General features: G+C 37.9%; 1 protein-coding gene across 2 annotated transcripts in view; it reads right to left on the reverse strand.

Moving 5' to 3' along the window:
- Positions 1-11372, reverse strand: part of LOC110067944 (uncharacterized) — a 28262-nt gene extending 16890 nt beyond the window's left edge. For both annotated transcript variants that reach the window (XM_089292161.1, XM_089292159.1), the window contains exons 1-2: positions 11206-11372; positions 5979-6187 (exon numbers count right to left, since the gene is read on the reverse strand). In XM_089292161.1, coding sequence (XP_089148287.1) covers positions 5979-6149 — 171 coding nt within the window. In that variant the 5' untranslated portion in view covers positions 6150-6187; positions 11206-11372. The remainder of the gene's footprint in view (positions 1-5978; positions 6188-11205) is intronic.
- Between the last annotated feature and the right edge of the window lie 43 nt (positions 11373-11415).

Consider the following 11415-nt stretch of genomic DNA (forward strand, 5'->3'; position numbering starts at 1 on the left):
ATAGGATAGGATCATAACCCACCTGTCTGGGACGTCTTTTCTGAAGAAAAACAACTTATCAGTTACTCTAAATGCAATCACAACGTCTCTCGTGACACTACTTGAAAATCGCTTTGAACCTCGAGGAAATTTCAAATATAATTATAGCTAATTGTCTAATACAAAATGCAGTCTCACTATTCCAGTCTATATGCAAAGTGTCTGGATAAATTCACTTACTATAAACACTTACCTGGCTTCAGGTTTAGAGGGATGCCCCTTTCTTATAATCCCTTAAAAGTGAAGCAACATTAAAAATCTTAGCTCCAGCGATAAATTGGTTGTGAATACGTCATTGCGAGTAATGAAAATTCAGGTTGATTCATACCGTACGGGGCAAGGTCATGACACACCAACTTATCTGTAGTTTGCTATGACTTGGAATTCAGTTTTTTCTAGTCTAGATTCATCTCCTCGATACTGCAAAAAATGATCAGGTATAGAACTTGCATGAGAACCTGAAGAACGAATGGATATGTTACAGAATATTTATTCATACCCAGTCCCGCAATGCAAACAGCCTAGGTATTATAAATTGAGGATGTCCGAAACGGTCCATCTTCCTCTCCAAGTCGCTGTATGTCTGACCAAATTACCACAAAATTACCACACTTTCCCTTTCTCTATCGGCATTTTCCTTTTGTTGCTTTCTCAGTCAGCACAGATCCATGGTGGCAACCAGACTAAATCCGTGTACTGCATATATCCAAAGATAGGACAGTAAAGGAATGGATTTTCCTTCAAAGACTACTGCTTATGGCACCCCTAGTTGTAGAATTGCTGGCCCTTAACTCTGATTTCCATAATAAGAAGCAATAATCCCCAGGACAACCAGTATGCTTGCTGTAGGTCATATGGTGATATCGTCATGAGGCCCAGTGCCTCTTACCTGCTGGAGCTTGGTTATTGCTCTTCTTCCCTGGACAGGATGATAATCACCGGCTCCCACTTATACATCTGGGTGAAGAGAGGCACTGTGAAAGAAAATTGCCTTTCCCAAGACGACATGGTAATGCCTAGTAACCAGGAGCGCTCGATCCAGAGTCCAGCCCGCTAACCATTATGCCGCTACCGTGCTATGCGCTAGGCAGTTGCCAGTTTTGTATAGAATCCGAATGCATTACTACGCTACATGTTTACTTCATTCTGTCGTAAATTGATAAAATGCAACAGCGAAAAAAGGGGACATCTTGCCGGCTGGGTTGTATATTTACAACAAAAGATACTATCTGCGATCAATTAATTAAACTCATTAAATCTATTCAGTCTGTAAGTGAGTTTGTTTTATTTGAGAGTGCTTGAAAGATGGAGGTGCAAAAGTCTGGCTATTACAATTTAGTCTCCTGGAAAACTCAAAACATGAGTATATGGTGTCCCTTTTGGAAAGAAGATGTTAGATTGAGATGTTACCCACCTGCTGGTCAAATTAAAGTGGGCACTGGTGGTAATAAACTTGCTGCGTCCCACAGAGTTGACAATATCCCTGAATGGAAGTTTAAGTATGAATTAAAAAAGATTGTGATTTGCCCAGGTCACCGCCAAAAATTCACCTGTTTGCGTGACCAAAGTGGGCCACATCAACACCCTTTCCGTCAAGGAGAAAAGAGAAATTGAAGAAACCAAAGGTTACCACTAACGTTTCAGATAGCATATTTCAGGAGTCCGGCATTTTAATACCTGTTGCATCCCATAAGTATCCTAGGGTAGAGTGACTGCATGCCTGTTCATCAGACATATATTTATGTTGCATGTTCAAAGATTTTTTACATGCTTAAATGTCTTTAATTCGTTCCATGAGTTCAAGGATCGTTGTTCCATCATCATCTGCATACACATTTGAACAAAATATCTATAACTTAAACTGTCTACCCACCCATGTGGATGTTGTTTCACTTGAAAAGTCGACAGAGCTTGGAGATGAATCAAGTAGTTTCACATGCCCAATATTAAATCACAGTGGAGACGCTTCACATGTCATGCTCAAACAATGTAATCTCCAGGCGAAAATAGGAAGTAATTTGGCCCTCTACTGTATTATGAGGCTTACTTACAGTCTCTATCGTAACGATGGCCTGGAGTTCGTATTTATATATGAATACCAAAGAATCGAGACCGAAGCTTGAAGGAAAGCACCTCTGGGTGTGACGCAATTAAGTTGGAAATTTCAGTACCACTAGTCACACAAGGTATTTGTGATCTTCTGGCAGCGGGAAGGAGAAAAGAAACTTACGGCTTAAAATTCTAATAATGTTGAATAGTCAGCTATGAAGGCACGTGACGTTAGAATGTCATAAACATCCGTCATATTGAATCCACCAGTCTGGATTTCACGACTATTCCATGAAGTCAAAATATCGTTTTTCCTAATTATAAAAAATTAAAAGAGAAGAGAAAGGGTACTAAAGGAATGAATAGGTAAAAAAAACTATGTTTGTTCCAAGAAACTTGAAAGCGTCAATAAAAAACAGAGAATTAGATGAGAAAACTCAAACTTAGGGTAATTATGCCTGACAAAGCAAGATTGCCATGGAAACAAGGCAGAGTCCCATAAATAAGGCTTTTTTGTTCAGCTTTTCCCATCTAACTGATACACTCAGTAAACAACTTGTTTCATTGTATTTTGATTACTTTTCCTGTTATCAGTGTATAAAGTTTCCCCTCACCTCCCAGTCCCCTGGGTACAGGGTACAAGTGCTGTATAAAATTTAGTCTCAAATCCGTCAGTAGAAAAATTAATTTCTAGTTTATGGTTTGGAAATATATATTTCCTTTAAATAATTTACTTTGGGATCTATGATTGTTTGTTAATTGTGCGGCTGGTTTCTAAAAATCTCTCCTAATAAGGGATTAAGACTTTGACAGGAAGTGCGTAGTAGGTAATTTCTCTTATAGTGTTCCATAGTAAAAAAGCCTCAACCTTAGTATTTTTTCCTTGATATTACTAAACTAAGAGCTGGACTTTGCAGTGATACTAAGACTTCACGATATAAAACATGGGCATGGAAAATATACGATCTGAAAAACAGGCCATTCCGGTTGCTTTCCATGTGTTTCAAATAGTACCAAGTTGTGATAACAGCCACAGGCTAACGAAAGATTCCCTTGAGCTAATGTTTTCGCCCATAAACGCCTAAGGATATGGCATTACAAATATGGTTTTGTTTTTGTCTGAAATTGATTTACGTTGCTAAAAGAGAGATTAAAAAGTGGCCAAAATTACACTCAAAATCAGCCTCTGGGGACCCCTGAGGGGCTGATATCCAGAACTCGGCTAAAAAATGATCGTTGAACCTGAAACTTTGGCAAATTACATAAGTCCACATAACAACTTTGTGTAACAATTTTAAACGAAATCGGCTGACCTTCATTTCCAAGTCTGCCCCGGTCTCTCAGGCAGAAGCTCTTAAGTCACCTAGGGCTTTTTTCCAAAACTTAGTATCATGTCCGAATAACGACATGGATATGCAAACTGCGTCAGCAGTATATAACACAGGCCCTCTGTTACATCGCAAACTGTGCCATTCCCACAAACAAATCCTGGAGGCAATCTTAAAGCATCAATGAGGAATGGAATATCTGCCTTTTCCAATCGAAAATCTGTTTTACACTCTGCAGAATCCTTGTTCAACAGGGAAAATGTTTCGTATTGACAGTGAGAAAATGGAAGATTTTGTGGCGTATATTCCTCGTAGAGTACGGCAAATTCTTCATCATCAATAATTTCCTCTTCTAAACAGAAAAGCAGCATTTCTTGAACTGCTTTAAACAAGCTCATGGCGTTTAGTTTGGATGAAACCTGTTGCGTCTCAAGTTGCATTGTTCTTCTTCACGTTGCAGCTCTTAACTTAAATTTTTCCCGTGCTTACAACGCCGTTCTTGGCTCAGGCTTTCAATGGTTACGACATTCTAGAAACTGCCGCATCCTCGTATCTTAAAGTCCCTAAGGAAAAAACTGAGAATTGCTGGGTTCTTTGCATCCTTACCTTTTCTAACATACATTTTTAATAAATGAATAAAGCCATAAATACACTGTGTTCAATTATGAAGAAAAAAAGCACAGATAGAGAGGGTATTGACCAAATAAAAAGATCACTCTAATGATGCCATGTTTGCTTTGTGTAATCCTTGTGCACACAGCGAATCGCATTAGCAAGAGCGCACACGGAAATTGGGTTGGACCTCTGGTGACGTCATCAGAAGAGCTGGCTGAAAGCACTCAAGAGACCTTTGACTGGGCTTTGAGTGCCATGAAAGCATATTTGGGGTATTTGTGCTTCATAATTTATAACAAATGTTTAACACTGTAGGATTATTACATAACAGTTTAGTGTCCCAATGCATGCTGGGACCACATGCAATAAACGAGTAGCCATTTTGGTTGTGTGAAACATGTTCTCTTGTTTTCTCCACCTAATACTGCAAACACTATAAATGGAAGAACTGTATCACCTAGCAATACAATTCAGAGTGTAGCTACGATTAAGACAGCTAAGAGATGTGAATATATTTTTTTCAACTTCAAAGTGCAGGTTGCCAGTCATTGCAAGTCACAATCGACAATTTGCTGGCCAATTTGGCTTTAAGCCTTTTTAATATGAAGGTTAAAATGATGGCTGAAGAGTTATAAAGATGTGAATGAACAAAAAGCATGGTAATTTGACTTTGTCTAAATTCCCTAACACTTTTTCTTGCCTCTGAATGTGTCATTGAGATAGAGGTATAAGATGAAAAGGATTGCCCTCTCCTAAGCTTGCTGTACTGCTACTCCCTCCAAAAACACTTCTTCCTAGCGTTCTGCAACGATTTTGAATCAAACTTACATGTTCACATATATTCTTCTCAGAAGCAAAATGATGTTAGTCCTTCAATGATGTCACAGACCAACTCATCCCATTCTTCGCTATTCCTTGGTCATGGCCATGGAAAAGGCCAAATTTATAAACTTTGAAAATTCATAGAAAATTAATGAAAATAGCTACAAACTTATGATAATTTTTTGTCAGTGGTAATCAACAAGGAGATTTATATATTAAAGTGCCTATGAAGTAAAAAATAATTGCTGCTGATTTGAAAGGCTTTTCAAAGTAAAGAAGAATGGCGTTTTCCTTTTTGGAATACCTTTTTTCGTTTTAGAGATATTCACGTTTTTGTATTATAAGTGATGACATCATAGGTGGTTCCACTGAAACAGTTCAACACTCAATCAAGAATATCTCTAGAAATATTAAAGCAGTGTTCTTTAAACTTGGCACCAGAAATGTATATCACAAAAGAAACAAAATGACACCCGTCGTGCCGTTGCCATGACCACAGTTATGCCGCTGGTCCTGTTTTAATTAAAACTAACATTACCAGATTTTATCTTAAACAAGGATCATCCACTCCCAACAATCTAATGGGGAGAGTTAAGACAGTATGGGAATCATGTGTGTTCCGAGCAAGACCCTCTGTCCCTTTTCAAAGGGTTGCAAATTGGCATATTTGTTTTTTCACAGAAAGAGACTGGAGCCAGAAGAGTTGCCATGGCAACAACACAGAAGGTGTCATTCTGTTTCTGTTGTGATGCACATTTGTGGTGCCAAGTTTGAAGAACACTGCTCCAATATTTCTAGAGATATTCTTGAATCAGTGTTTTACTGTTCAAGTGAAACCACCTATGACGTCATCACTTTCCTCATTTGCATAATACAAAAACGTAAATATCTCTAGAATGAAAAAAGATATTCCAAAAAGGGAAAGGCCAATCTTCTTTACTTTGAAAAGCCTTTCAAATAAGCAGCAATTATTTTTCACTTCATAGGCACTTTAAGCCACAGGAAAATTTGGGGTTAGTTGCACTTTAATAAACATCTCAATTTTGGAAACAAATTGAACTACGAACTTATACCATAACTTGTGATGTAATTGCTATCCAGTAAAATCACAATTTCAAAATTTACCTGTTCTTCAATGGATCGATGAACCTTAATGTACTGTTCTTCATAAGAACATGTCGGTGGTGGTCCTTTGTTTTGTTCACGGAGGTGGATAAGTCGATACACAGCAAAAAGATCCAACCTTTCCTGTAGGGACTGCCAGTTTACCAGATTCTTAGCAATAAGGGCTCCCATCTTTTAAATCCACCGAGCAGTACTTATTTAAAACAGTGCTGAAAACAAAATCAAAACCCAGCACTTACATTTCTCCTCCACAATAATATATGCTTTACTTCACTGGGCAGGTGTTCCATAAAATCAAAATTATTATATTGCATTTTCATTTATTCCAAAAAAATAATTAAGGGGCCATAAAAAGTAGGGGTAAAAGGTGTATATTCATTTAAAAAAAGACCTTAAATCTAAAAAATATGCAGACATTGCCACTATTTCTAAGAAGAATGGAAACCATCTTTCTTCACAGATTTCCTTAGACTTCATCCTTACATATGCGACATTTACAAAAATCTTTGAAAAACTGTACACAACAAATGGTAATATATAGCAACTGTTTACAACTTTTCATTTCCTTTTGTAACAAAATCATTCTAACAGCTACCCTGTGAGACAGGGATTCCATTGTCTTTCTGCTTATAAGAGAGATGAGAGGGAACCTCCACTTGCAGATGCTAAGATTCTTTTATCAATCGCCATCCCCAACCAGGGAATAAAAATACTGGTTTTGACAAGTTTTAGCCGCTTTATAACTTACCCACGACAGATAGGATTCAAAATGCAGTCTGTTTGCAAGAATGCCTACAATAATTACTACCTTGTGATTGGCTACAAAATTATAAATTGTTGGCAGTACTACACTGACATAGGTTCGTCACATACACATCAAATTCAAAACGTTTGTCCAACAATCTTTGATCTTTTGTTGTTTGCACAGTTTGAGAAACTACAAGTGTTCAGTAGGGGTATTGAATGGTCTTTGTGAGCATTTGCAAACATGCAAACAGTGCATTTATTTTTGCAAGCAAGAGGAGTGATCAAATTTGTCTTGCGAGCAGCGAGCACTTTAGAAAATAGAGAAAGCGAGTAGCAAGCACTTCACAAGTGAATATATGAAATATCATATATTTGAACTGTGAAGAATGAGATGAAGACAAGATTGATCATTGCAGTTATACACACAACTTAAGAAGTTGTGAAATCAAAGCGTGAAAAAAATTCAGGCATGAACAGGATTCAGACCCATGACCTCTGTAATACCAGTGCAGTGCTCTACCAACTGAGCTATCAAGCCAACTGGGAACTGGTCACATCATGAGTTCGTAAGATACTAGCAAGTACTTTGTAAATTTTCCGCTACCTGTAATCTCTCTTTTATTGAAAGGAAGCATTGTTTTGTGCAAATTAATTTGACTGACACCTCTAAGACAGGACAATAGCCACAAAGCTAGGCAACACATCAAGACCTTTTTGCTGTTCAACCAAACCCAGCAACTTACAGCCAGTTATGCCTTGTTTGATGCCAAATTGTATCAGGTAGCTTCACGTGAGTCAGTAGGTGGACGTTCAAGGAGATCTAAAGCAGGGTGTCTAGAGTTTTCTGGCCCGAAATTGTGAACATACCACAAGAAGAAGCTAAAAGCTACCAGACTAACCATAAACCTAAAGACTCACAAAATTGTAGCAATCAAGCACATTTTGATGAGAATCTGAGCATAAGAGCAGTTCAAAATTTTGCGAGCACAAGCAAGTGAACACTTATCTAATATTTGCGAGCGATTCAAGCAAAGGCCAAGTTTTGTGAGCGCTTTTAAATTGAATGAGACCATACTATACCCCTCAGTGTCAAAGGAACATTATGTGAGTGTTGATAAGCAGGTTATTAAGCTTTAAAAAAGTTTTTAATATTTATTCCAGTTTTCTGTTATCCAGTTTTTCTGTTATCTGCAGCTAGCTTTCAGTTTGCGAAGCATGCACTGGACAGCATGGTATTGAATAAAGCCAATTTATCGTCTGTTTCTTTTTGTTCAGTACTACGTAAAACTTTATGAAATTTCTGTAGTTTCTCTTCCAAATAAACACCACAAAAGTTAGAATTCAAGTAATTTGCCACAGTTTAACTGAAAATAACCAAAAATGGGATTGCCTGAACATTCTACATGGCATGATCAAGGCAAATATATGCGACATGTTTACCTATAGTTCGCACATGCACAATAGAAAAGCAAGTAGTTTTGAGCAGACGTTTTCTCTTATCTCTCCCCAAGGAATCTCTCTCTTGCAGTGTTAATACCAGGTCGCAAGTTATGCGTGACTTTTATTGTGACTCTGTATTTTCAGTTATCACAGTGGTCTGGGCCAAGTGAGACCCTGGATAACCACGTTAGTGCTTGTAAAAAAAAAAAATGTAAATCTTATTTATTGTGGTCATGCACTTAGCTATATAAGCACTAAGATTAGCTAGTTTACAGGCATACCACTGACACAAAGGAAACTGATATTACAAATAAATGTAACATAGTTAAAAATCCCAACTGGCAGGAGGCAGACCAGTTGGCTATTTACAAAGTGTGACCAAGGAGTTGAACTCGGGACTACCGAGAAACAAATCCTGCTAGTGGCAGGGGGTCAGGCCTTGAACCCAGGACCTCTAGATTACAACACCAGTGCCCTAAACCACTCAGCCACGTCTGCCTCTTTTTTAGCTCTGTGAACATTTTTCACACTAGATTCATGGTCAAAGTTTTATGGTATTATTTATGGTTTCATACCTTACTACCCTGGGTGCCAGAGGGTTTTTTTTTTTGTTTTTGTGGTGAATCTGCGATTGTTAGTGGCAAAGCCGCGAATACTAGCCTCACTTCCATCAGTACAGATATTGAACTCACTCACTAACTGGTCCTCACACCTAATGACCTTTCTGAGTGATAACAATCTAAAACTGGCTTTCATTGGTTAATTAAACCACTTCAATGCACCCCAGCAGCAGTGGAAACCACTTTCTTTTGGCTCAACGAAACAATAAACAAAGCTATGTCGCTGGAAGGAAGCAGTAAATTCTAGCGAGCATTTTCAGGTGCAGTACAGTATGCACTGGATACTGGATTTTCAGAAATATTAGGGTTGAAGTCTGTTAAAGAAGAGGCCCGGCTTCACTAAGTGGGAAGATGTGTTTGCAGTGCTGCCGGGAAATCCTTGATCTTTCAATTGTGCCTTGAGTCAGTGCATAATTTATACGATCAAGGTTTTGGATATCCAAAAGCTGCCATTTTAGTAGTTATTTATCTGCACTCTAATTGATTCGCGTATGATCCAAGACATCCAACAACTTAAAGATCACCGCATATCTGCCTGTTCATTCGATGACACCTTTTAACCCATTCCACAGAACTGAGAAGTTCTCCCTCAGTCAGTTCGTTTTGTTCTTTCACTAACCTCAGAGCTTTCTCTTTAAACAGACTTTTTCCCTCAGAGAGTTTTTCAAATAGACCATATTTGTATTCTCGGTATTAGACTGGAACTAGCTTGCAGTGGAGGCTCATGCAGGGGAATATCATTAAAAAGAGATTAATGTCATTTGCATTTGAAAAGACACCCTGCATTAGCCTCAGTTGCAAGCTAGTTCCAGTCCAATACCGAGAATATGAATATGGTCTATTTTCTCCACTCCTCTTTAACATTTCATGCACAAATTAGACAAGACAGTGAAATCTTAGCCTGCATCTTAGACACTACCGCAGGTTATTTAATGTAAATTTCTGTCTGCGATGCAGGCTATAATCTCTTTGTTCAGCTTTGTTGACAGGAAATTCCAACATTTCACTGTCGCTTTTATTTTTTTTTGCCAGAAGGTCTGGATAGTACCAGACACGTTAAAATTTGGAGAAACAACAGAACGTTTTTGGAAACATGTTTCAACAGAATCTTCTGTCATCTTCACTTTAAATTATAAAGTACAGAGTTGAATATATGGTGTACGCAAAAAGCTAATTGACTATAAGAACAAGAGGAAACAAGACAATGTAAAATATTACAAAGAAAGTTTTAAATTAACATGACAAAGTTGATGATTTAGTTTAGGTTTTTCCCATTGAATATAGCATCTTCTACCTTAAGCTGGAAGGTGGTGGAAGCACGATCTAGGATACTGAAACAGTCTTTGGAGCATGAAGTGCGGCATTGCTGAGAATTTTGTATGTGTTTGAAAATGTGAGAGGTCCTGTCTGAACAGCTTTGCCACAGAAAAACAAAAACCTCTGGCACCCAGGGTAACAGCTTACCAGTATTATTATGGCTAAAGTTACGAATATTATCAATGAAGGTTTCAGGACTGACTAAAGGACAGAGATTTTTTGTTATGAAATGTAGTCGCAGGACTGCCTTGCAAACAAACAAATACATAGAATAAACAATTCATTACAAGAGTCATCACACACTTACCGCACTTATCATACTTGTCAAATTCGCTTTAACATGCCTTATCACTATGTATAAATATTTGTACAAATGAATGGATAATGTCTCAAGAACAGTGTGCAAAATGACTCTGTAATTAATTGGTTACTCTACATACTGGTTTGTTTGCAAGGCAGTCCTTCAACTACACGCTGGGCATGCTCTATTCATGTGTAGAATAGGCTTACCACTTCCATGAAATTAAAAGTATGGCAAATCCTTTGCCTAGAACTAAGGGCATTTGAAACCCATTTTTAATCCTGGCGATGAGAATTTGAGCCACTGAAAATCCCTGAAGTTTCAAAATGGAAAATACCAGAGGGAGTGGGGATTGAGATTCAAACTGAATGACCTCGAAACACACTCTGTACTAAAAAGAAAAAGTCGCAATCAAGCCAAACTGACCCATAAGGTAGAAATTTGTTTACAAACATTGTTTTTGTTATTTAAATGTTCAAAACGTCAAACAAAAGAATTCTTTGTTTAACCAGCCAATAGTTCTCTGGTTGGCATATTTTTAACAATAGTGACACTGACGTCACTGACATCTTTGCTACATAATGCTCATTTATTTAGTACCGTGCGACTAGGGGTATTTTCATTGCATGGCTATATCTGTACTGTGATGGGCGAAATAAAGTTATTATTATTATTATTATTATTAGGTAGGTATTGTTGGGGAGGTATTGACTTCAATCAGAGAGAGATCCAGATAAGCTTACATCAAGTGAATATATACCATATAAGTTGCAATTTTGTGGTCATGAACAGAAATACATACCTTGCCTGTTACTTTTTCTTTTTCATGATTTAACCAAGCCACTCATAAAGAAACTTACTGCTGGAATCTCCCCACCAGCCCCATTTGTCCTAAAATAGCGTCTCCCCAAATAACTATCACGCCGTATTAGCAGGCAGCATGCACTTCCTCCAACCGAGTAAGCTCGCTAGACCCTGGGCATGACATTGAGCAGGTGGCTATTGGTGGCCA

The sequence above is a fragment of the Orbicella faveolata genome, unplaced genomic scaffold (genome assembly GCF_042242905.1).
Source record: "Orbicella faveolata isolate gen_17 unplaced genomic scaffold, um_ofav_v1 contig_24, whole genome shotgun sequence".
Classification (NCBI taxonomy): Eukaryota; Metazoa; Cnidaria; class Anthozoa; order Scleractinia; family Merulinidae; genus Orbicella; species Orbicella faveolata.